The sequence below is a fragment of the Pelophylax lessonae genome (assembly GCF_965119305.1).
Source record: "Pelophylax lessonae genome assembly, chromosome: 2".
NCBI lineage: Eukaryota > Metazoa > Chordata > Amphibia > Anura > Ranidae > Pelophylax > Pelophylax lessonae.
In genome coordinates, this window is record NC_138769.1 from 392,912,975 (window position 1) to 392,936,123 (window position 23,149).

General features: G+C 43.7%; 1 protein-coding gene across 1 annotated transcript in view; it reads right to left on the minus strand.

Annotated features, from left to right (window-relative positions):
* Positions 1 to 19,382, minus strand: part of VPS53 (VPS53 subunit of GARP complex) — a 296,463-nt gene extending 277,081 nt beyond the window's left edge. Inside the window, exons 1-2 of the mRNA XM_082246053.1 lie at positions 19,260 to 19,382; positions 8,893 to 8,973 (exon numbers count right to left, since the gene is read on the minus strand). Of these exons, the coding sequence (XP_082102179.1) occupies positions 8,893 to 8,973; positions 19,260 to 19,343 (165 nt within the window). The 5' untranslated portion in view covers positions 19,344 to 19,382. The remainder of the gene's footprint in view (positions 1 to 8,892; positions 8,974 to 19,259) is intronic.
* Positions 19,383 to 23,149: the final 3,767 nt, after the last annotated feature.

Below are 23,149 nucleotides of genomic sequence, written 5' to 3' on the forward strand. Positions count from 1 at the left end.
AGGATTACTGGAATTCCTTCCTCCTCTATCCTGCGAAGAAGTCTTGGCAGTAACCCGAGAGGAGGGAAGGCATACATTAGCTGGTATTGTCCCCACGGGGCGATCAGTGCGTCTGCGGTCTCTGCTAGAGGATCGCGGGAGCGAGCCACGAATCTCTGTACTTTCCTGTTGAATCGTGATGCCAACAGATCCACATCCGGGGTGCCCCACCGTAGGCACAACTGGTGGAAAACTTCTGGATGGAGGGACCATTCCCCCTGATCCAGAGTCTGACGGCTGAGATAATCTGCCTGCCAATTCTCCACCCCCAGAATGAACACCGCAGAGATAGCTGGAACAAATCGTTCCGCCCAGCAAAGAATGCAAGCCACTTCTTTGGCCGCTCGGACACTCTTGGTGCCCCCCTGGTGATTGACATAAGCCACGGCCGTGGCGTTGTCCGACTGGATCCGAACCGGGCTGCCCTGGAGCTGCTCGGTCCAGTGAATCAGACAAAGTCTGATCGCTCTCAGTTCCAATACATTTATCGGCAACCTGGATTCTTCCAGGTACCAAAGTCCCTGGACAGATAACTGACCGAGAATTCCTCCCCATCCGGATAGACTGGCATCCGTGGTCACTATCGTCCAATATATTGGCAGAAATGACTTTCCCTGGCTGAGCATCGGAGACCGAAGCCACCAGACCAGAGACTCTCTGGTCTGTTTGCTCAATCGGATCCGATTGTCCAGGGATTCCGGATTCCAATTCCATCTGAGAAGAATCTCTTGCTGAAGAATTCGGGTATGGGACTGGGCAAATGGGACTGCTTCGAAGGAAGCCACCATCAACCCCAGAACCCTCATGCAAGTTCGAAGAGAAGACCAGCTGTTGGATAGTAACAACTGGACTGCTGATTGAATCTTCCGGAGTTTCCCTACCGGAAGGAAAACTCTTGACCTGACTGTGTCTAGAATTAGACCCAGATATTCGAGCCTCTGGGTGGGAACCAGAAATGACTTTTGCTGGTTCACCAGCCACCCGAATTCCTGTAAAGAAATTATAGTAATTTCTATGTTTTGTAGCAGGGTCTGAGGAGACTCTGCATGAAGCAGGAGATCGTCTAGGTAACCTAGAATCGATATGCCTCTTTGGCGCAGTAGTGCCAACATTGGGGCCAACACCTTCGTGAAGACCCGAGGAGCCGTGGCGAGACCGAAAGGTAACGCCACAAACTGATAGTGGTTCTCTTCTACGGAAAAGCGTAGAAACCGCTGATGTCCTGCGAAAATGGGAATGTGAAGATGGGCGTCCTTGATGTCTATGGACGCTAGGACATCCCCTGGATGCAGGAAGGCTGCTACTGTGCGAATGGATTCCATCTTGAATTTCCTAATGTTGAGAAAGGAATTGAGTGCCCTTAAGTCCAGAATTGGACGCACTTTGCCCTCTTTCCTGGGTATTGTAAATAGGTTTGAATAAAACCCTTGAAAACTTTCTGTCCAAGGAACGTGGACTACCACTCCTTGTTGTAGTAAATCCGTGACTGCTCTCCGCAGATCTTCTAAACGATCCGGGGATAGTCGGATATTGGAAGGGAAGAATCGCGCCGGTGGGAGAGATCGAAACTCGATCTTGTACCCTGACATTATGACTTCGCAAACCCACTTGTCCGGGATTCTGGAAAGCCATGGATCCGGGAACCGGCGAAGACGTCCCCCCACCCCAATTATGGGTGGGGGCGCACCTTCAGGCTTTGGACGATTTATCTTCAGGTCTGGAGGGGGCGGGCTTTTGCTTGCCCAACCAACGTCCCCTGAAGCCTCCTGAAGGAGCTTTGGAGGACTTAATTTTTTCACCCGCGGGACGAAAAAACTTTTTGTGAGCAGAGAAAGAAGGCCCTCGTCTTTGACGAGTTCCTTTACCCTTAACATTTTGCGGTAAAAAGGTGCTCTTTCCACCCGTGAGATCCTTAATGATCTCATCTAAGTTGGCTCCAAATAGACGCTCTCCTAAAAAGGGGATATTAGCCAATGCTTTTTTGGAACCTTGGTCGGCTAACCAACCTTTTAGCCACAGTGTACGCCTGAGAACCACTGCTGAAACTGATGCTCGCGCCAATAATGGAGTGGCGTCTAACGCCGCATCACACACAAACTGTAACCCCTGTATCATTTGTTCCAACAAATCTGATACCGCCTGAGGGACCTCTTCTAAGTCCCGGCGTAACCACTTGGTCCATTCAGTTACAGTCTGCGAAACCAGACCAATAGCAATTATTGGTCTGAAAGCTGATCCAATCAAGGAAAACATGGTGCGAGACATAGCTTCTATCTTGCGATCCACTGGATCTTTAAAAGACGGGGCGTCTTCTAAAGGAATAACTGTGGCTTTATTCAATCTAGCAATTGGTGAATCCACCACAGGTGGTTCTGTCCATTTCTTAATGAGGGTTTCCTCAAACGGATAACGCCTGTTAATGCGTTTAGAAATAGCAGAAGTGCGTTTTGGCAGACTCCATTCTTCTTTGATTGGATTGCCAAAACATTTGGGCAATGGAAAAACCTTCGCCACTTTGATGCGTTTTTTAGTCCCAAAAGGGATTTCAGTTTCAGCTATTTCCGACGGAATACCCTGTAAACTTAAGGTTTCTTGAACAGATACAATGAGTGCGTTTACCAACGCTTCCTCTCGGGCTATGGCTGATGCCGAAACATCCTCCTCACTGTCTGAAGAGACAGTACCCGAGACACCAATCCCAGATGAAGTACCTGCAACTGCAGAAATAGGCTCAGATTCTGAATCCGAAGTTTCAGATAATAAGGGGTTAGGCGGGGGTCGCTTTCTTGCGCCCTGTCCGTGACAAGCCACTTCCACCCGGGACACAAAAGTTTCCATAATAGCTGACAATGATTCAACCGTCAGTGGGGTGCTGGAGGATCCTGCAGACACCTCGAGGGGATCCGGTGGAGATACATGAGTGGCAGGGTCCATGTTAATTCAGGACACCTCTGCCAGAAAAAACAAAAAAACTTTTTTTTTTTTTTTTTTTTTTTTTTTTTAATAAAAAAATACCTTTTTTTTTTTTTTTTTATGTGTCTCCCCCTAGCGCAATAGCGCCCCTCAGAGTACCTGCTTCTCGATCCCCACAGAGAGAGAGAGGGACCCCCAAGGCTCACCACCCGATGCAGAGAAGTTTCCAACCAACTGCAGTCAGCGTCTGTCTTTTACAGACTGGAAAGAGCTGTGTTAGTTTTCCCGGGTAGAAGGACGTGGCTCCGCCCCCTGTGTACGCCTTCCGGCGTTCCCAGCTCTCCACGAGGTAGCTGGGCTCATCAAACATGGCCGCCCCCATTCGGGAGACAATAGACTCCAAAAACATGGCGGCCGGCGTGACCTGAGGACATACATGCACCCGGTCTACGGCAAAATGGCGGCGGACTGCCGAAATCGTTTTTCCCAGCATATCCACCTGCATCTCTGCTAAGTGGCGGTTTATCGATCTGCAGGAGGTACACTACAATTAAGGTAGGATTATACCTCCTATGTCTGCTGTAATACTACAGTCTGCTGGGTAGAGTGTTAGCTCTCAAACCAAGTCCACTTCCCACCAAACACATACTGTATTTACAAGGGGGACTTTTAGTGTCAGATATATACTGACCATGTATGGAGGGGCCCATAATTCATACTGCCTCATAACGAGGAAAAAAGGGAACGTTTACTCACCATACCGAACCGACAGGCACCCTCTCTTCACAATACCCTCTCCACCGGGGTGGGGGGTTGTGGACCACTCCAGACGCCTCGACTCTCTGGTTCCTGGCGTCCAAGCGAGACTTTTAACTCGCAAGGTCAGTCCCTCCAATGGGACTCCGTCGCGGCCGACCCAGCGCGGAGCTCTGGTCTGCACGCGCTCGTAGGCAGAAACCGGGGTGACCACTGGATCTCAACATCCAGCCCGTCGCCCGGCCCCGCATACTTACTTGAATGTGTCGCGGCCGACCAAGCGCAATGCAATGGTCTGCGCGCGCTCGTAGGCCGGCTGGGGTGACCACTAGTGTCGCCCAGTCCGGCATATTTGCTTGAAGATCTCACAGGAAAAAAACACTGGAGAAAACTACCTAAAAAATATTTTTTCTAAAGAAAAAATCTTGCCAGGACCAAAAAGATCCCAGCAAGGAACTTAGGCCCTTACTCCTGACTAGACAGAAAAAAACTGATGCCTTGTAGCAGAGAGAGGGAGGATATACCCTCAGGGACTGCCCCTAAGGTGGAGCCAGAACGTTTTTTCTTTCTGCCTAGTCCTGCTCCTGCGGAGACCACATAACCCAGTTCTTGTGAATCAAGAAGACTACGTCTGTCAATGAGCGACAGAGAAAAAAAAAATCGCTCATGTGCTGCCTATGTATTGTCGAGATTGCCATTTGTTTGCATACATTTCGCCAGCACACTTTGCTCCATAATGCTATCCTCTGCAGGCCTATCACTATTACACTACCCAGGTTTCTCTGTGGTGCTGCTACACGCACCATTGCTTTACCCTTAGGGTCCTTTCACACTTCTATGTTTTTCCTGTGGTTTTGTTTTTTCATATATTTTATTATTTTTGTCAGAAAAAGGCAGTTCCATGTCATCAAGACAATAGTACAAAGGCAAATCAATACATCAGTATCAATACAATCAGTACATCAATCTACATAGTTTGAGCATGCTCAACTAGTAAATGAAAGCTGAATATACATAGGATTCAATGAATCATTAGAATGGACATTTCAACTATGGATTCACAAATCCCTCTCAAAGCTTTCCTGCATTTTTACCTTGCAAGAAAAACACAACAAAAATGTTTCCCTTCAAATCCTATCGAACTCTTCACAAAACCATTTCAGGTGCAGTGCTTTTTTAAAAGTCCTGCATGCTGCATCTTTGCTGCGGTTTTAAACGCAGCTTCCAGCTTTTTTAAAAAAAAAATTATATATCAGATTTTTTTTATTTAGAATCAGATTTTTTTAATTTCTATCAAATTTAATTTTAATAAAATGCTTTTGGAGTAAAACTAAAGATAGTTTTCTATTTAAGATACATTAATAATTTAGGTTATTCAGCATGAAATGAAGCTTAGTTATGTAGCATGAGGCTGTATATTCTGTAATATTTACATTTTTGGTAAACTCATTCAATGAATCCAAGCTCTGCAAGCTGAGATAACATGCACCGACAACCTGACAGCTTATTATTCTAAATAGGAAACCTTAATTTTGTTTGCACATAATAAAGATTCTAATTACCAGTATGATATTGTTCCTCCCTCTCTCCCTGACCCCGAGAACTGGAAGCAACGAGATTTCGTCACTTCTGGTTCAGCATCTGTTTACATGACCACTAGTGGACAGAAAAGAAGCTGATTAGAATGATCTGTGTCTGATCGGTTGCATTGGAGGTCAGAGGACCTGTCGCGGCCCATGCAATCACAGGGGATAAACAACATGGCAATATAGATGATATAGATGATCCCCCTGATGACGTCAGTGCGGCTGACAAAAACGTGCGTTGGGAGCGTGAGACCGTAGAGTTCCGGTGAGGTGAGGCGTGGAGCGCGAGCGGCGTCCCATCCACCAGACCAGCTGTATACTTTGTACTACAAGCGTTGAAACACCGCTATGATGTAAGTGCAATATATCTTTTATTAAACCCAGTATCAAACGGTAATGCACTATTGGAGTTTCCTTTATCTTTCTTTGCACTATGATGTCCGGAGATCCGGAATCTTGTCAAAGCAATTGGGTATAAATCCTTTGAGGTGATAACAGCGATGAGGATAACCTTGAGCCAGTGTGGAGTGAAATGCCGTGTTTGACCCCCTGTAATTAAGGGGTCATCGCATTCTGGTAAGGAGTATACTATCTGACCACTGGGTGGAGGTGTTTGTGGTGGAGGTTCCCATCAAATCCAAGATTGCTGAAGATTTAGAGTTGCACAGTTTGCACAGAGCACTTTAAGGACATTTTAGCCTAATTAATGTCATTATTCATTTATTTATATAATATTGTATGTGTATACTATTAGTTTGTGATCTATCACATATGCACTGATGCACTAATAGCACTTTTTCAATAATCTATTGAGAGCGCAATTTTCACTTTTGCTATCAATTTTCACGTTTTCACGTTCAGATTGCAGCTCGCAGTGTGGAAGTAATTCCTGGAACCAATTTACAATATATATTTTAGAATTTAACTTATTTCACTAATTTATTTAGAAGTCCCTGTTGTCAAATATATCCTTTGCGCAGGTCTTCTTGGTTAGCACCATTTTTTTCGTTATAACATGGCAATATAGTTAACACAAAAAAATAAACAGTGTAAAAACAAACTTACAGGAATTGTAAAGGCAGAAGGTTTTGTTTTCTCTAAATTCATTCTATGTATTAAGATAAAAAAAAAAAACGTGTGTGCAGCAGCCACCTAATACTTACCTGAGCCCGTCTTTATCCAGCGATGTTGCAGGAGTGTCTTAGCTTCCCGGGACTCCCCTCCTCATTGGCTGAGACAGCAGTGTGGTGCAATTAGTCAATCAAAATCATTCAGCCAATCAGGAGAGGGGGGGGGGGGGGCAGGCCGGGTTGCAGCTCCGTGTCTGAACATAGGGAGCTGTGACTTGGTTCGGGTGCCCCCACAGCAAGCCGCTGTGCAAAACTAACTGAATAGGAGCAGATGAGTATAACATGTTTTTTTTTTTTTTTTTTTAAACGAGTCTTTACAATCACAATTGGATAAAACAAATAATAAAAATGTAAATAAATTAAAATGTAACGCAGTCTGCCACGTGCTTATGTGCAAATGCGAATGCATACGCCAAGTCCTGCGCCCATATGTAAACAGTGATCATGCCACACATGTGAGGTATCATTGTGAACATTAGACCGAATGGAATAATTAGCACCAGATCTCCCCTGCAACTCTAAACGGGTAACCTGAAACAATTTTAAAGCGTCACCTATGGAGTTTTAAGTACCGTAGTTTGGCGCCATTCGACGGGCATACACAATTTTAAAGCGTGACATGTTAGGGATCTATTTACTTGGCCTAATCATCTTTTACATTTTATCAAAAACACTGGATATTATATTGTGCTTGTGTCAATTCATTAATGTGTATCTTTTCCAAAAAAAAGTGCGTAAATACCATGTGACAAAAAAAAAACCCACCATTTTATTTTCTAGGATCTCGGTTTAAAAAAAAAAATTTTAATGTTTGCGGGTTTCCAAGTCATTTTCGAACAAAAGAGATTTTTACATGTAGAAGAGAAGTGTCAGAATTGGGTGTATATTAATACAGAGGTACATTACCCTTGTGTCTTTTAGATCTTACTGTAGTTCACCTTTAAAGGGGAGAGACCAAAAGGAAAAAACCCTCCAAGGGTGGGACTATTTGTAGGCATAATCGGACACCAAAAATATTGACAAATATGTCAAAAAACTTTTCTTTATTTGGAAATCACAGTGTAAAATATCCACAACTAGGTGGAGATACAGGCTAAAGGGGTATAGGGATGATAGAAAAAATACAAAAAAGAACTTCTACATAAAGAGAGACACATGAGTTGAGACATCCGACGCATTTTGAGACTTGGTATTGTGCTCTTCTTCAGCAATGCTCATGTACAGTCATAAATAGAAGTTCAGATTCCCAGGTGATGCCTCACTGTCAGGTTAGAGCCCAGAATATATATATATATATATATATATATATATATATATACACACACACACATACATACACACACACACCGTATTTATTGGCGTATAACACGCACTTTTTCCTCCTAAAAATGGATGGCAAAGCACCAGTGCGTGTTACACGCCGATATAGTAAAAAAAAAAAAAAAAAAAAAAGCCGGGCAGCACAGAGGAAGAGGGGCGGGCCGGGCAGAGCAGAAGGAAGGACGAGCAGCTGCTGTCATAGGAAGTCCCGCCTCCTATGATAGACAGCCCAGTGGCCCAATGCCGGGACATGTGACGTCTATCATAGGCGCCGGGACGTCAGATGACAGCGGCAGCTCGTACTCGCTTCTCCTCGCACGGCCCACCCCCCTCTGCCTCAGAGCTGCCCGGCTTTTTAAAAAAAAGTAATGTAATGTAATGGTGCTGGCGAGGCTGCATTGGGGACACTTGCGCTGGCTAGGCTGCATTGGGGACACTTGCGCTGGCTAGGCTGCATTGGGGACACTTGCGCTGGCTAGGCTGCATTGGGGACACTTGCGTTGGCTAGGCTGCATTGGGGACACTTGCGCTTGCTAGGCTGCATTGATGGACACTGCACTGGCGAGGCTGCATTTATGGACACTGCGCTGATGAGGCTGCATTCATGGGCACAGGTAAGACTGCATTTTATTAAAAAAAATAGTTCTGAGTTCAATGCTGTTTATTTAAAATTTTAAGCTTTTTTCCTAAAATTTCCCTCCTAAATGTGAGGTGCGTGTTATACGCCAATAAATATGGTATAGAAGCAAAAGCACTGCTACAAAGTTGTCTGCACTGATCCCGGAGCCTTGGCTCAGCAAGCAAGTGGACACATGGGGAGGCTTGAATGGGTGATGCCACTGGGGGTACAAATGTGGAGCCAAAAACCCAAAAGGGATAAACCTAAATGATTTAAGATAATAATCAAATAGGGTTCACATGTGGGTGTAGTTGCAGCCAATGAAGTACACAAGAGGCTGGTATTAATTAACTGTATCAATTCCAGACAACAAACCAGCAGGCTGACAACAAATGAAGGTGTGAAGCAGATGCTGTCCAAGCAGCACTTGCCATCCTGTCATCTCTGTTCTTGTCCTGTGCATGGAGTTGAATAATGTTAAAGCTGAAATTCTCATTCACTCTCTAGACATATGACCAATATCACCTACCTGTTCAGTTGGAAACAGAGTGTTAATATATTCAACAGCATTAAAGTCTGCACGATCCAAGGGGTCCAGACCTGGGAAAACCTGTAAATGAGGAACACAAACACTGTAAAACCTTTGCAATCAATGCCTTACTTATCTAATAAATCTTGATATTACTCCCCGTGATGTCATCCTTTGTCCAAAACAATGCTGGATGTCAGGGGGGGAGAGGATATAAATTCAAGCTGCATGGCACATCTGAAGGGGAACAGAGCACTACATTCCCCATAAGCCAATGAGATATGGAGGACACGGTGGGCGTGTATGGGGGCGGGGCTTGTGGCAGTTCCTTCCTTACAAGTACATTCTGGCCCTACTCCCTGATAGTCCATGAATGTGAACTGGTCGCAACCAAGTCCATGCTGATTGTACCTGTCCACAGAAGGAAGCATGGCATAACCCTGCTTCCTTCTCTTTCTGCAAACTACAACTAGGAGGTCATGTGACCGCAAGTCATCTCCTTATAGGAAGGAGACAGAGGCACCTGGCTGCATACACAGGAAGCGAAAAAGAGAGGAGGATCCGTTTGGCAGATAAAAAAAATACTTCAAAAACAGACTTTAAAAAAGAATGGATGACGGCACTTTATAACGCTACTGAAATCCTCCTTGCCTGAAATCAGCTTTAAATGTTATAAAGACTCAGCTATTACATAAACTGTCTCATGCAGACAAGGGTCTCCGGTAGTTTAAAAGACAGAAACTTTGCTAATTTTAAAAATTTTGTTTAAATATTATGTAACCCCAACACTTCATATTCTTGATATGTGCCTGATGTACCACATATGTTATCTGTGTATTGCCTTCTTTGTGTGAAATTCCTGATGTTCCTGCCAGTCCCTCTGCTTTCCTATTAAAAACTGACCACAATAGATATTAGAACACAGCGTGGTCAGTTCTCTAGCTATGCTGGGAACTCGGTGTGCTCTCCTCCAACGATCAGACTTGTCCTGCCACACTCCATCCCTGCACAGTCATTCACTGGGAAGATCAGTGTGCTGCTGTTTCTCCTCCCCTAGCATATGCAGCTCAGAACAGAGGGAATGTGATCACTTATAAAAAAAAGGTATGTAGGTGTGTATATTATATATATATATATATATATATATATATATATATATATATATATATATAAAATGTCATATCTATACACAAATGTTTTGCCCTCCATTTCTATTTTAAACTGAATAGGTTGTTTAACAAGATGATGGTTTACATAAACTTTAATGAAAATGCCATAGTCCAGCCTTTTTCAACCAGGGTGCCTTGTAAAAATTGGATACAAGCCTGCCTTTTAATTACACAAAGTCACGGGTTTTCATTATTCATCATTACAACGTCCTAGATACTGGCATGCTAACAACCAATGACGTCATCAGTTAAGGAGGATGTCTGTTGCCTCCACAGCATCCTTGTTTGACCCTCCTGTGCCCCTCTCCATTAGCACTGGGGTGACATTAGCTCAGTGTTTCTCAACACCGGTCCTCAGGGCCCACTAACAGGCCAGATTTTAAGTATTACCTTGGGGAGATGGAGACTAGAATACTGCAATCACTGAGCAGAAAATTATATCACCTGTGATGTATTTCAGTTTTTTTGCAAACCTGGCCTGTTAGTGTGCCCTGAGGACTGGAGTTGAGTAACACTGCATTAGCTAACTAATGGAGAGAAATTGAGGGAGAAGAGAAACATTGGATTACTAGTCAGTATCAGTGTGCAAAAGTGTACAGTATTTGCTTTGGAAGAATAAATCACCTCTAACTTTGGGTGTCCTACGTGTTGATGTTGCTGCATTGTGTAAAGCCATTAGAATAGTTTTTTGCATAGTAGAATGGGGTGCCTCTAAATTTTAAAGGGTCCCATAAAATTGACTATAATTTTAAAGGGTCCCTTGACTGAAAAAGGCTGAGTAACACTGCTGTAGGCCATTTCTTTTACCCATGAAGTTGACCAAAATACTCCCAATGTTTACAAGACTACATCCTGACTAATTTTTTAGGACATGGGCTATAACAAAATGGCAGCAGAGCCTCCTTTGAGAACTAAAGTGATAATGTCTTTAGCTGTCCTAAAAGAATGAGCCTCTGTAGCCATTTTGTTGTAGCCCATGTCCTAAAAAATAAGCCATTGTTTCAAAGTATGTTGATGTGCGTTTTGCACATGCATTGATGTACATTTTTTTATGCGTTTTCTGCATTTAAAGTGGACCTTTAGGCAGAAAAATAAGTCCTGCTAGATAGTTTCAGGCTGGCTTCTTTTGCAGGTACAGCAATATAAAACATTAAAACTAAGTGTCTATACGGTTTATAATCCAGTAATACTCTGTCTCACCCTGCTTTTCACATGTTGCTCTATATTTTTAGGCACGGTGCTAAATTTGTAGAGCCCGATCAGCTAACAGCTTAAAGATTTACTGCAGTTCAGGGGCTCTGAGCTACAGCAAAATGGCAGCCTCCAGCAAGAAGAAACAGGAGCAATGCTGGAGACAGCTATCTGATCTGTCCGCCGCAATCCCGCTAAAAATTGCTGATCGCCACCATTACTAGTAAAATAAATAAATAAATAACAATGCCATAAATCTATCTCCTAGTTTGTAGACGCGATAGCTTTTGCACAAACCAATCAATATACACTTATTGGGATTTTTATACAGTGCGAGTTTAAGACAATCAGACAGTATTTCCATGGTATGCTCACAATGCGTGTCTCAGCGTGACGACGGTCTCCTATATCCCCCTAAGGAAGCCACATGACCCTGTGGCGTAACGCGTAGGGGAGGGGCCAATCTGTCGTCACACTGAGGCGCGCATTGTGAGCATACCATGGAAATACTGCCTGATTGTCTTATACCTGCACTGTGAGGACTGAATGCTTTTTACAGTTTGGGGCACTCCAAGCACCAGGAAAATGTGAGTGTTTTTATATTTAGAGTTTAATAAACCAGTTGTTTTAAAAAATAAAGCACTATGTCCAGCTTTCTCTCTTCATGATTTGGGTGTATGGAGATAAGTGCAAGAGAAGGAGGATTCTAAACTCACCAAAAAAGTGAAACAGTATAAAACAGATCCCCAGAGAGGGACAAAAGCGCCAACAGACCGTTGGTTGGTCTTGTCCCCCAGGTGAGGGTACATTGGATGAGGGGGTTATCGCTAATGTATGTGGATGATTGGAGCACATAGTGGTAAACACTAATTAAGGAAGCAGTCATTTGGATATGTAAACACAAGCCGTTTTTTTATGAAAAATTGAGCATATGCAAGCAATCTCATACCAAATGACACTTTATGGTCCAATGCATTGTTTGTTTTGTTTATGAGATATTTATATATATATATATATATATATATATATATATATATATATATATATATATATATATATAAATAAGTGCAATTATTTTATATTAAATACATTTATTTGATGGTTGTACGTTATGGAGCTTTTATTATTCTATGTTGCATGACGGTGGCGCAATATTGGGGACCGTGTTAGCGGAATAGAGCTGGTCTTAGGGTGATATTATCAGTCAACCTGGCCACCCCTCTTTGTCTGGTTGAAAGAATCTGACTGTCTCCTGTCGGGATTTGCAGGCGCAAATTTATCAATAACTGGTAAGCAGCTTTAATGTTGGTGGAGGATTGAGCACTCGTGGTGGACTGCACATACATTTCAGCTTCACTTTGTATCACATCCCTTGAACGGGCTCTCGGACTCTTATTAGAGACTTTATTTATTGCACTCATTTATTTTGTGCACTTTGGTTATTTTTATTTTTATTCAATTAAATTGGTTATTTGATCATCAATATTTTATTGTGTACAATTTTTGGTCACCTTTTAATTTGATTATTTGATCACACTTTATTTGTATTATATTAGTAGTGATTTATGATTGATCACGTGATTAATCCACCTTTTAGTTCATTTAGCGTAGCTTGTTTATTATTATTAATGTTGCATGAGTGTCTAAGCTGCCCTGGACTCCCCTCCTTATTGGCTGAGACGGCAACGTGGCGCGATAAACTCCCGCTGCTGTCAATCAAAATGATTCAGCCAATTAGGAGACAGAAGGGCAGGGCCGGGTCACAGCTTCATGTCTGAATGGGCACAAGGAGCCGTGACTTGGCTCGGGTGCCCCTATAGCAAGCTGCTTGCTGTGGGGACACCCAACAGAAGGGAGGGGCCAGGAGCACCAAAGAGGAACCAGAGAAGAGGAGGATCTGGGCTGCTCTGTGCAAAACCAACTGCAGAGAGGAGGTAAGTATGACATGTTTGTTATTTAAAAAAGAAAAATAAAACGAGACTATACAATAACTTTGAATCCAAAACCAGAAATGTAATATGTTGCAGCTAACCAATCATTAAATGTGATGGCTGCATTATTTTATTTCCTTGGGCTTTTTCCCTCTGTTTTCACCTGGTGATCTGACCAGTTAACACACTTCCAATATTAGACTGCCCTCACTCTGGATAAAGGACCACATGGGTACCTTTGAAAAGCAGCATTGTCAATCTGGAGGGAGGGGAGTGTAAAGCTGGATGCACACTATACAACTTTTGTTGGTAGATTTCCTTTAGATTTACCTTCAACATACTGAATGTAGTGCAAGGGCCTGCCTGATTGCATACAAATTGAAAGTGTTTAAGTCTGACCTCATATTATATGGTTTTGGTAAGTCTAAAGGAAAAACTCTAAAGAAAAATTGCATAGTGTGTATTAGATGTACTAGCAGATTTAGATACACTAGAAATTTTAGGCTATACTGCTGCTCACACTGCAGTTACAAAAGCAGTTACAGCAAGTTTTTTTTTTTTACCTTTGGGATAAAGGTTTTACATAAATAAATAAAAGCGGATCATTGTAAGCATGCCTGTCAGTGGTAAATGGTTTGTCTCATACCTCTAACTGTTACATAACAACTTGTTCTGCAGAAAAACAACACTTACTAGCTGGATCACCAGGTGAAAATAGAAAAAAAAAAGTATAAAAAGAAAATGAATTCAGCCATCGCATCTAAGAATTGGTAAGATGCAAGGTAATAAATGTTTGCTTTTTGGTTTAATAAGGCTTTAAAAGAGAAGTTAGGGTATTTTTCTTTTTCTTAGAATCTTACTTGCCTAAATCAGGGCTCAACAAACCCCAGGCGCAGTGCCACCCAAATCCCCCACCCATGCTATGCTGGCATAGTGGTGGATGCCAGGTAGAGGGAAGAGAGTAGAGCAGGACACAAGTTCTCTTTCTTTCCCTTCTAGTTGTTGACCCAGAAGTGACGTGTGACATTACTTCTGGGTCCCCGTTGATATATTATTTGGGGGTTTGATAGAATCTTCAGTCCTAAAATTATTTTTTTGAATGTGTGCAAAAAATGCAAAAACTGCTCTGGCAGCAAAAGGGTTAAAGGATAATTTCACCTTCGGGAACATGTTACATGTTCCACCTGCAAGCTCCGTAAGTTAACCACTTCCCGCAAACCGATATACCTGTACTTGGGCTTGAAGAAGTTGTTGCAGTGAGGTGATGCCTGATTCTGCTTCCATCGGGTCTCCGATCATGTAACCCGGAAGCGAGGTCACAACGTCACTTCCAGTTAACTCGGCTGCCAACGGCGCCGATTTAAAAAAACTGACAGTATTCAAAAATGGCGATTTCATCTTATAGACCCCCAGATCTCTTCATTAAGAGTACCTGTCACTGCCTATTACTGTCACAAGGAAGGTTTACATTTCTTGTGACAGCAATAAAAGTGATCAGATTTTTTAGTTTTAACAACTTTAGCCCCGGAGGATTTGGCTGCTCAATGACCAGGCCCTATTTTGCGATTCGGCACTGCGTGACTTTAAATCGGACAATTGCGCGGTCGTGCGACGCTGTACCCAACGAAATTGACGTCCTTTTTCCCCACAAACAGAGCTCTCTTTTGGTGGTATTTGATCACCTGTGCGATTTTTGTTTTTTGCGCCATAAACAAAAAAAGAGTGACAATTTTGAAAAAATAACAATATTTTTCAAATTTTTATATGAAATTCTCAAAAAAAATGTAAAAATTAAAATTTTAACATTTTAGGCCAATTTGTTTAATGCTACATATTTTTGGTAGAAAAAAAAAAATCACAATAAGCGTATTTTGATTGGTTTGCGCAAAAGTTATTGCGTTTACTAACTACGGGAAAGATTTTTGTCATTTTTATTGTTTTATTTTTCTTACTAGTAATGGCGGCGATCTGCGATTTTTTTTTTGCGGGACTGCGACATTGTGGGGGACAGACCGGACCCCTGACATTTTTTACAGACCAGTGACATTACTACAGTAATAATGGCACTGGCAGGGAAGGGGTTAACTGTACTGGCGATCAAGGGGTCAAGTGTGTCCCTAGGGGCGTGATTCTAATTGTCAGGGGGCGTTGCTTGTTAAGTAATCCCAGAGACATGCGATCCTATAAAGCAGGATCACATAGCCTCTGTGATCACTTCAGGGAGAATGACAGGTGGCTGTGTTTATATCAGCCGTCTGTCTTTCTCTCTCAGCTGCGGGAGATCGCGAGTGGCCGGGGGCCATCGGAGCCGCCGGTCACACTCACTGGCTCCCTGGCTGACGAGCAGGGGCGGAAGCACGCAGCCGGCGGCGCTCGCCCCCTAGAGTCTCCTGAGTGAGCGACGTAGTATAACGTCGCTTTGCCTAGGAGCGGCTGCCTGCCGCAGTAAAACTGTGGCGGGCGGGGCTCAAGTGGTTAAGGAACATTGTTAAAAATAAAAAAAATAAAAGAAATAAGAAAAAAAAAAGAAAAAAAGTTTAAAGCGCCCCCATCCCTGTGAGCTCGCACACCAAAGAAAACGCATACGTAAGTCGTGCCCGCAAATGTAAACAGTGATCCAATCACACATGTGAGGTATCGCCGCAATCAACAGAGGGAGAGAAATAATTCTAGCAAAAGATCTCCTCTAACTCTAAACTGGTAACCGTTAAAAGTGTTTAACTTGTCGCCTATGGAGATTTTAAAGTACCGTAGTTTGTTGCCATGCCACAAGCGTGCGCAATTTTAAACCATAACTTGTTAGGTATCTATTTACTTGGCGTGACATCATACTTCAAAATATACAGAAAAATTGGGCTAACTTTACGGTTTCGTTTTTTTTTTTTAATTCAGTGAAATGTATTTTTTCCAAAACAAATTGCGTTTGAAAGATCGCTGCGCAAATACCGTGTGACAAAAAATATTGCAACAACTGCCATTTTATTCTCCAGAGTCTTTCCTAAAAAAAATTGAATGTTTAGGGGTTTTAAGTAATTTTCCAGCAAAAAATACTGATTTTAACTTGTAAACAACAAATGTCAGAAATAGGCCTGGTCCTTAATTGGTTAAAAAAATGTAGCTCCTAACTTTTTTAGCTGGCTCCTAGATTCAAAGAAAATTTGTCCAGCACAGACCTAAGTGGAAAAGATGCAGCATTCGCCGACTCTAAAGCCCCGTACACACGTACCGATGGTCGGCTTACAAATGTTCCTCTTTTCTCCCCGGGATGTCGGTGTCTGCTGAAAAGTGCAAAGACAGCACAAGGACAGCACAAGAATTTTGTCCGCCGACTGCAGAAGTGATGTCATGTGATGGTTAACTTTCCCTGTGTTTTCTATTTTCTGAGCATGCCCAGTCTTGCAAATCTGCGGTCTGTCGGCCGAATTGTGTACTGACAGGCGAACAATCGTCCGTTCTGGTGTCGGCATACAAATATTTTCATGTTTGCACGAAAGACTTTTGTCCGCGGATTGTGCGCAGACATCTGTCGGAGGCACCATACTAACACGCGTACAATCGGCAGATCCTTCGTCCACCGACGTTTGTATGCCGACGATCGGTACGTGTGTACGGGCCTTAAGGCTGGCCATACACTATACAATTTTCTTGTTCAACTTTCCTTTAGATTTACCAAAACCATGTAATATAGGGTCAAACCTAAACACTTTCAATTTATATGCAGTCAGGCAGGCTCTTGCACTACATAGTTTAAGGTAAATCTAAAGGAAATTGAATAAGAAAATTGTATAGTGTATGGCCAGCCTAAGTGTCAGAATGGAGCGAATTGAACATCGCTGATGCCTCAGTTCAGTTCTCAGTCACCAGCTCTCTGCTCTCTCCCCCCCACGCTCACTAGAGCCCTGGGCTGTGGAGGGGGTGGGATTGGCTGGCCCAGGCTCCCAGCGCCTCCCTGAGAGGCTGAGCCAGGTGTCAGCCTAGGAATCTGGGTGGATCCTGATCCAGATGAGCTTTCCCCAGCCTGGACCGGTGTTCTATCAGATCTCCCTACACCATCAGAAATCCATACCCTCGTCATTTCCAGTGGATTCGTCATTCATCAGCTATAGCCGCGTCACATGTCCTAGTGCGCGCAATAGGTAGGGAAATTTGATAATATCGCAACGGTCGGGCACACGTCCAGGTGCGCATGCGCGGCAACGGGTTGGGCAGCGGGCAGGGAGAGCTCTTATAACAAAATATCCATTCGATCTCCATGCCCCACACTGCACCGACCCGACAATGGGACATAGCCATCAAATGGACAGTGGGCATATTGTCCCATTGTCAGGTTTGGTGCAGTGTGGGGCATGGAGATCGGATTGTCCCATTGTCAAGTGGGTGCAGTGTGGGGCATGGAGAACGGATTGTCCCATTGTCGAGTGGGTGCAGTGTGGGGCATGGAGAACGGATTGTCCCATTGTCGAGTGGGTGCAGTGTGGGGCATGGAGAACGGATTGTCCCATTGTCGAGTGGGTGCAGTGTGGGGCATGGAGAACGGATTGTCCCATTTTCGAGTGGGTGCAGTGTGGGGCATGGAGATCGGATTGTCCCATTGTCGAGTGGGTGCAGTGTGGGGCATGGAGAACGGATTGTCCCATTGTCGAGTGGGTGCAGTGTGGGGCATGGAGAACGGATTGTCCCATTGTCGAGTGGGTGCAGTGTGGGGCATGGAGATCGGATTGTCCCATTGTCGAGTGGGTGCAGTGTGGGGCATGGAGATCGGATTGTCCCATTGTAGGGTCGGTGCAGTGTGGGGCATGGAGATCGGATTGTCCCATTGTAGGGTCGGTGCAGTGTGGGGCATGGAGATCGGATTGTCCCATTGTAGGGTTGGTGCAGTGTGGGGCATGGAGATCGGATTGTCCCATTGTCAAGTGGGTGCAGTGTGGGGCAGGGAGAACGGATTGTCCCATTGTCGAGTGGGTGCAGTGTGGGGCATGGAGATCGGATTGTCCCATTGTCGAGTGGGTGCAGTGTGGGGCATGGAGATCGGATTGTCCCATTGTAGGGTCGGTGCAGTGTGGGGCATGGAGATCGGATTGTCCCATTGTAGGGTTGGTGCAGTGTGGGGCATGGAGATCGGATTGTCCCATTGTCAAGTGGGTGCAGTGTGGGGCAGGGAGAACGGATTGTCCCATTGTCGAGTGGGTGCAGTGTGGGGCATGGAGATCGGATTGTCCCATTGTAGGGTCGGTGCAGTGTGGCGCATGGAGATCGGATTGTCCCATTGTCGAGTGGGTGCAGTGTGGGGCATGGAGAACGGATTGTCCCATTGTTGGGTAGGTGCAGTGTCGGGCATGGAGATCGGATGGCTATTTGAGATCTATAGAGATCTCCCTGTCCGCTGCCCGACCCGCATGCGCACTAGGACGTGTGACGCTGCTACAGCTGATGCATGACGAATCCACAGCTGATCTGAACCGGAAATGACGAGGGTATGGATTTCTGATGGGGTAGGGTTTTCTGATAGAACACCAGCCCTGTGATGTCAGCCGACACCGGACTGAAGCCCCCTGTCTGCTGAAAACAAGCCAGGAGTGCAGAATGAACTACGTACAGGCAAACGAGCTTTGGCTGAGCTTTTACTTTAAGTAACACTTGAAGATCTGGGTTCCATGTGCATCCAGCTTCATTTCCTTCCCCCATTATCCTTATTAGACTACACCTGTCATAGGCACCCATGTAGTCAATGTGAAGGGAATTTGCTATTGCTAAATCTGGAGCAGCTTTGCATGGCAACCAATCAGCTTCTAGCTTCAGCTGGTTTAGTTAGGCTTTGGAAATAAAAGCTAGAAATTGATTGGTTGCCATGCAAAGCTGCTCCAGTTTTAGTAAATTCCCTTCACAGTGACTACAGGGTTTACATGGGTGCCTATGACTGGGGTAGTCTAATAAGAATAAGGCTGCCCCAGTCTTAGTGAACCCCACTAGGTCTGCCATGCCTCTATTCTGTGTCAGATGACAGGTGAGCTCCTACAATCCAGCAGGTTGGTGATCAGTAACAAGGGCATTTCCTGGGTATAATATCCGCCCTCACCTGCTCTATGGCTTGCTGCACCTCTGGAGCCAGATGAAGCACAGCCTCCAGCTCCTCCACCACTTCCAGCTCTTCTTCCTCCATCCTGCTCAGCTGCTTCTCCTCCTCACTCAGCAAGAACCTCTTCCTGGAGCGCAGGGCACGCTGGGAGGAAGCGTCCTAGCCCCCTCAGATACCGGGCGCCATCTTTGATTAGGGCTTGCCAATTCTTTCCGCACCTGAACACGTAAAAGCTCCTGTTTGTGAATGAGAGCGTGCGAGCTCATTAGAAGGAACTTCCCCTCGGTCATAAATATACACACTCAGTGCCTGACATGAAGGCTACGTTTCTATTCCATTCAATAAAGATATATGGACCTTTAGGGTTTCATGAAAAGGCGCTCGGTAACGAATCAATGTTCACATTTCTATTTCTTTATGTACACCAAACCTAAGCACTATCCTGGCTATCCTAATGCACGCAGCGTCAGCCTGGTCACTGCCTATTAGCGCCATCTATTGGTTTGAGGTGGTACTACTGGGCGATCATATACCTCGCCACTTAGTCACCTCCCTCCCATTGAATTACAAGATTAGTAGTGAACGCTGTTAGGCTGTCCTGCAATAACTATGGCTTTTCTTATTATTAAAATATAAAAAATATTCACATATGACAAATATATTCAAATAGTGTTGACATAGGACAGGTTTGCTCCGCTACCATTCACGCTGCGTAAACAGCAGTGGTACATTGTGAGAGAAACACAAACCACGTAATCCAACAGGGGGCGCAATTAAATACTATGAATTCAATCCTCAGACAGGCTAATTCAGCGTTCATAGTATTCATACAATACATATATAAATAATAAGCACGCTTCACTCCATAATCTAAAACATTGATAAATTCAAAGCTACAGATAAACAATATCTGCTTTGCTTCCTATATAAGTTTATCTTTCATTAACCAGATTAAAAAAAGTCCAATCACTCAGCTCGCGGTTATTTCCTTCATCTTCTCTACAAGAGAGAAGAGAAACGGTCATCAACAGCTGGAAATACTACCATAAAGCAGCACTTCCAACTCACTTCGCGCTCAGGAATAACCACTTTGCCTCCTCATCGTGATTGGTGAGTTTGAACACTTTAGAGCACATTCCAACAGTCAAAAACTATAGAAATGATCCCTGAAAGTATAGTCTTAACCTAAATCTGGTTCAGCAACACAGACAGCTATTAGGCGCTCCTCTATTTATTTATGGCGAGTTTGGATATATTTATTATAGTTACATATTATTATAATGCAAATTAAACTACTGGTAAATATGTCTTTCGATGTGATCAAATGAGAAGATAATATAAATAGAAATTAGTAACTTCAACGTGTTACTACAAACAGCATTCATTTGCATGTTAGAAACCAGCAAGCCAATCCCACAAGAGTGTACTCACTGTTGCCACCTAGGGGCTGAATTGCAATCTAGAAGAGAACTGGAAGAGAAATGTTTATTTTAATAGCTTGTCATGGTGGATAAAAAGATAAAATGTGTAATTATTATTATTTAGGATTTATATAGCGCTGACAGTTTACGCAGCGCTGTACATCTTGAGGGTAGACAGTACAAATACAATACAGTAAACCCCCCTCCATTGCAGGGGTTACGTTCCGGACCCAGCCGCGAAAAGTGAAAATCCGTACAATAGAAAAACCCTATTAAAATGCATTGTTGGCATCTTTTTTTACTGTCACTGTACGTGTAAAAGCATTTTAAGGTCTTCAAACACACTTTTAAAACAATAGAAACTCATTTAAACACATAAAAGATACTGAGAGACATAGCAAGAGCTATGGAAAACACAAAAATATTTAATTTTTAATGATTTATATAGTAAAATAACATTACAAAAAGAAACGCAATATACCGGGACCGCAAAAACTGAACCGCGATGGAGCGGGGGTTTACTGTACACTTTAATACAGTGGGAATCAGAGCCCTGCTTGTTGGAGATTACATTCTAAGAGTAATAGCATTTACTATAGATAACATAGATGGGAGTTTAAAGCCAAGTACACACAATGAGATTATCCGAAGAATGATTGTCCGTTTTTTTTTGCATGCTAGTCTCTATATTGAAAATGAATAGGATACTAAAGTATGAAAATTCTCGTATGACAGAATAAAAATTCGTAAGTGATGTAATGTGTTTGTATTGTATTATCAGGACAAAAACTGTACAAATTAAACCAAAAACGTACGATCTGGTAATGTATGGGAACAATTTTCACATTTGTCCCTTTGGAAAATTTCAGACAACGGCTGTGTACTAACGTTCAGATTATCGTAGGATCGCTTCAAAAGTGGTATTTTTTTTTTTTACGATATTCTGATCATGATTACAGGGCTTAAGGGAAGAAGAAAAAAACGCCCGAAACTCACAAAAAAAGTGAATTTACCAGCAACAGTGTGCATGAAACCCTAGAGCTTATGCACACAGGCTTGTTAAAAATGTTGCTTTGAGGGCCGGTTCACACCACATGCAGTCCAGTGCATTTTTTTTCCTGCATCAGAAACACATGGAAAGTAGGTGCGGTCAGTTCCAGTGCTTTCCAGTTCCAGAAAGAAAAGTAGAACATGCTGCATTTTTGGTGCACTGAACTGTACTGGAACATTGTAAAACGCGTCAAAAATGCACTGGAACACACATGTCCTTTTTTAGGGCCAGTTCACACCACATGCAATCCAGTGCGTGTTTTTTTTCTGCATCAGAAATGCATGGATAGTAGGTTATATGGTTTCCAATGCCATAGTTCACACCAGTGTGTTCAGTTCCAGGGCGTTCCAGTTGCAGAAAAAAAATTAGAACATGCTGCATTTTTTTTCTGCACTGAACTGTACTGGAACGTGGGAAACGTGTTCCATTTAGGGCCAGTTCACACCAAATAAGGCAGTACAATGTGCAAAGAACATTCCATAAAACAATCAGATACACTACCCACCGTCCAATCCTGAAGTAAGTGCTAGCGGGCAATCGAGAACTCTCCACCGCCCACCATACAACAAGTAGAATTAAGGAGTACCCCCTCAGGAAGCAACAAAAAAGGACTTATAAACAGAACTGTAGGAGGCACTTAGGGGCCCTAACTGGGCAAGAGTAACCGTAGAAAGATTGGCACCAAGTGGGATCATTGAAGGAGAAGGGGAAAGTGAGGTAGGGATGAGGAAGGAAAGGGAAGGGGGAAAAAGAAAGGAAATGGGGGGGGGAAGAGCCTTACCAAACAGTAGCAGTCAAACATTATTAAAGGTGTGAACCAACTTAACCCATTAGAAGCCTGTGCATGACTAGTTGTGGGGGAGCCAGGGCCGGATCATCCAACCAGGGCTGCCACAGCGACAGGAATTTCTTATGTGCTTTCCTGTGTTGATAGGTCAGTTTTTCTCTAATGAGAGAGCTATTAACTTGTGCAATCCATTGCTGCACTGTCGGGACTCTGGAGGAAATCCAGTACCTGGCAATTAACTTACGAGCCATATAAAGTAGCCGAAGAACAGCTACGTGTGCATTAGGAGTCAGGGATTCCACCTCCAGGGCCCCAAGAAGACAGATCAAGGGATCCCGCAACAGCTGAAAATTATATGCTTTGGATATCGTTTCTATAACCGTGGACCAATATCTAAAGAGTTTGGGGCAGCGCCACAGCATGTGCATCAGTGTGCCCAGTTCTTGATCACATTTAGGGCAGAGAGGGGTAGGTCTGTGACCCCACCTATGGAGCTTAACAGGCGTTCTATACGCCCTATGGAACAACATGAGGTGCGAGATCTTGTGGGAGGCCGAGACCGAGACTAAGGGAATGGAGGCCAGAAATAGCTCCCATGTTTCACCATCAATGGGACCAAGGTCCTCCTCCC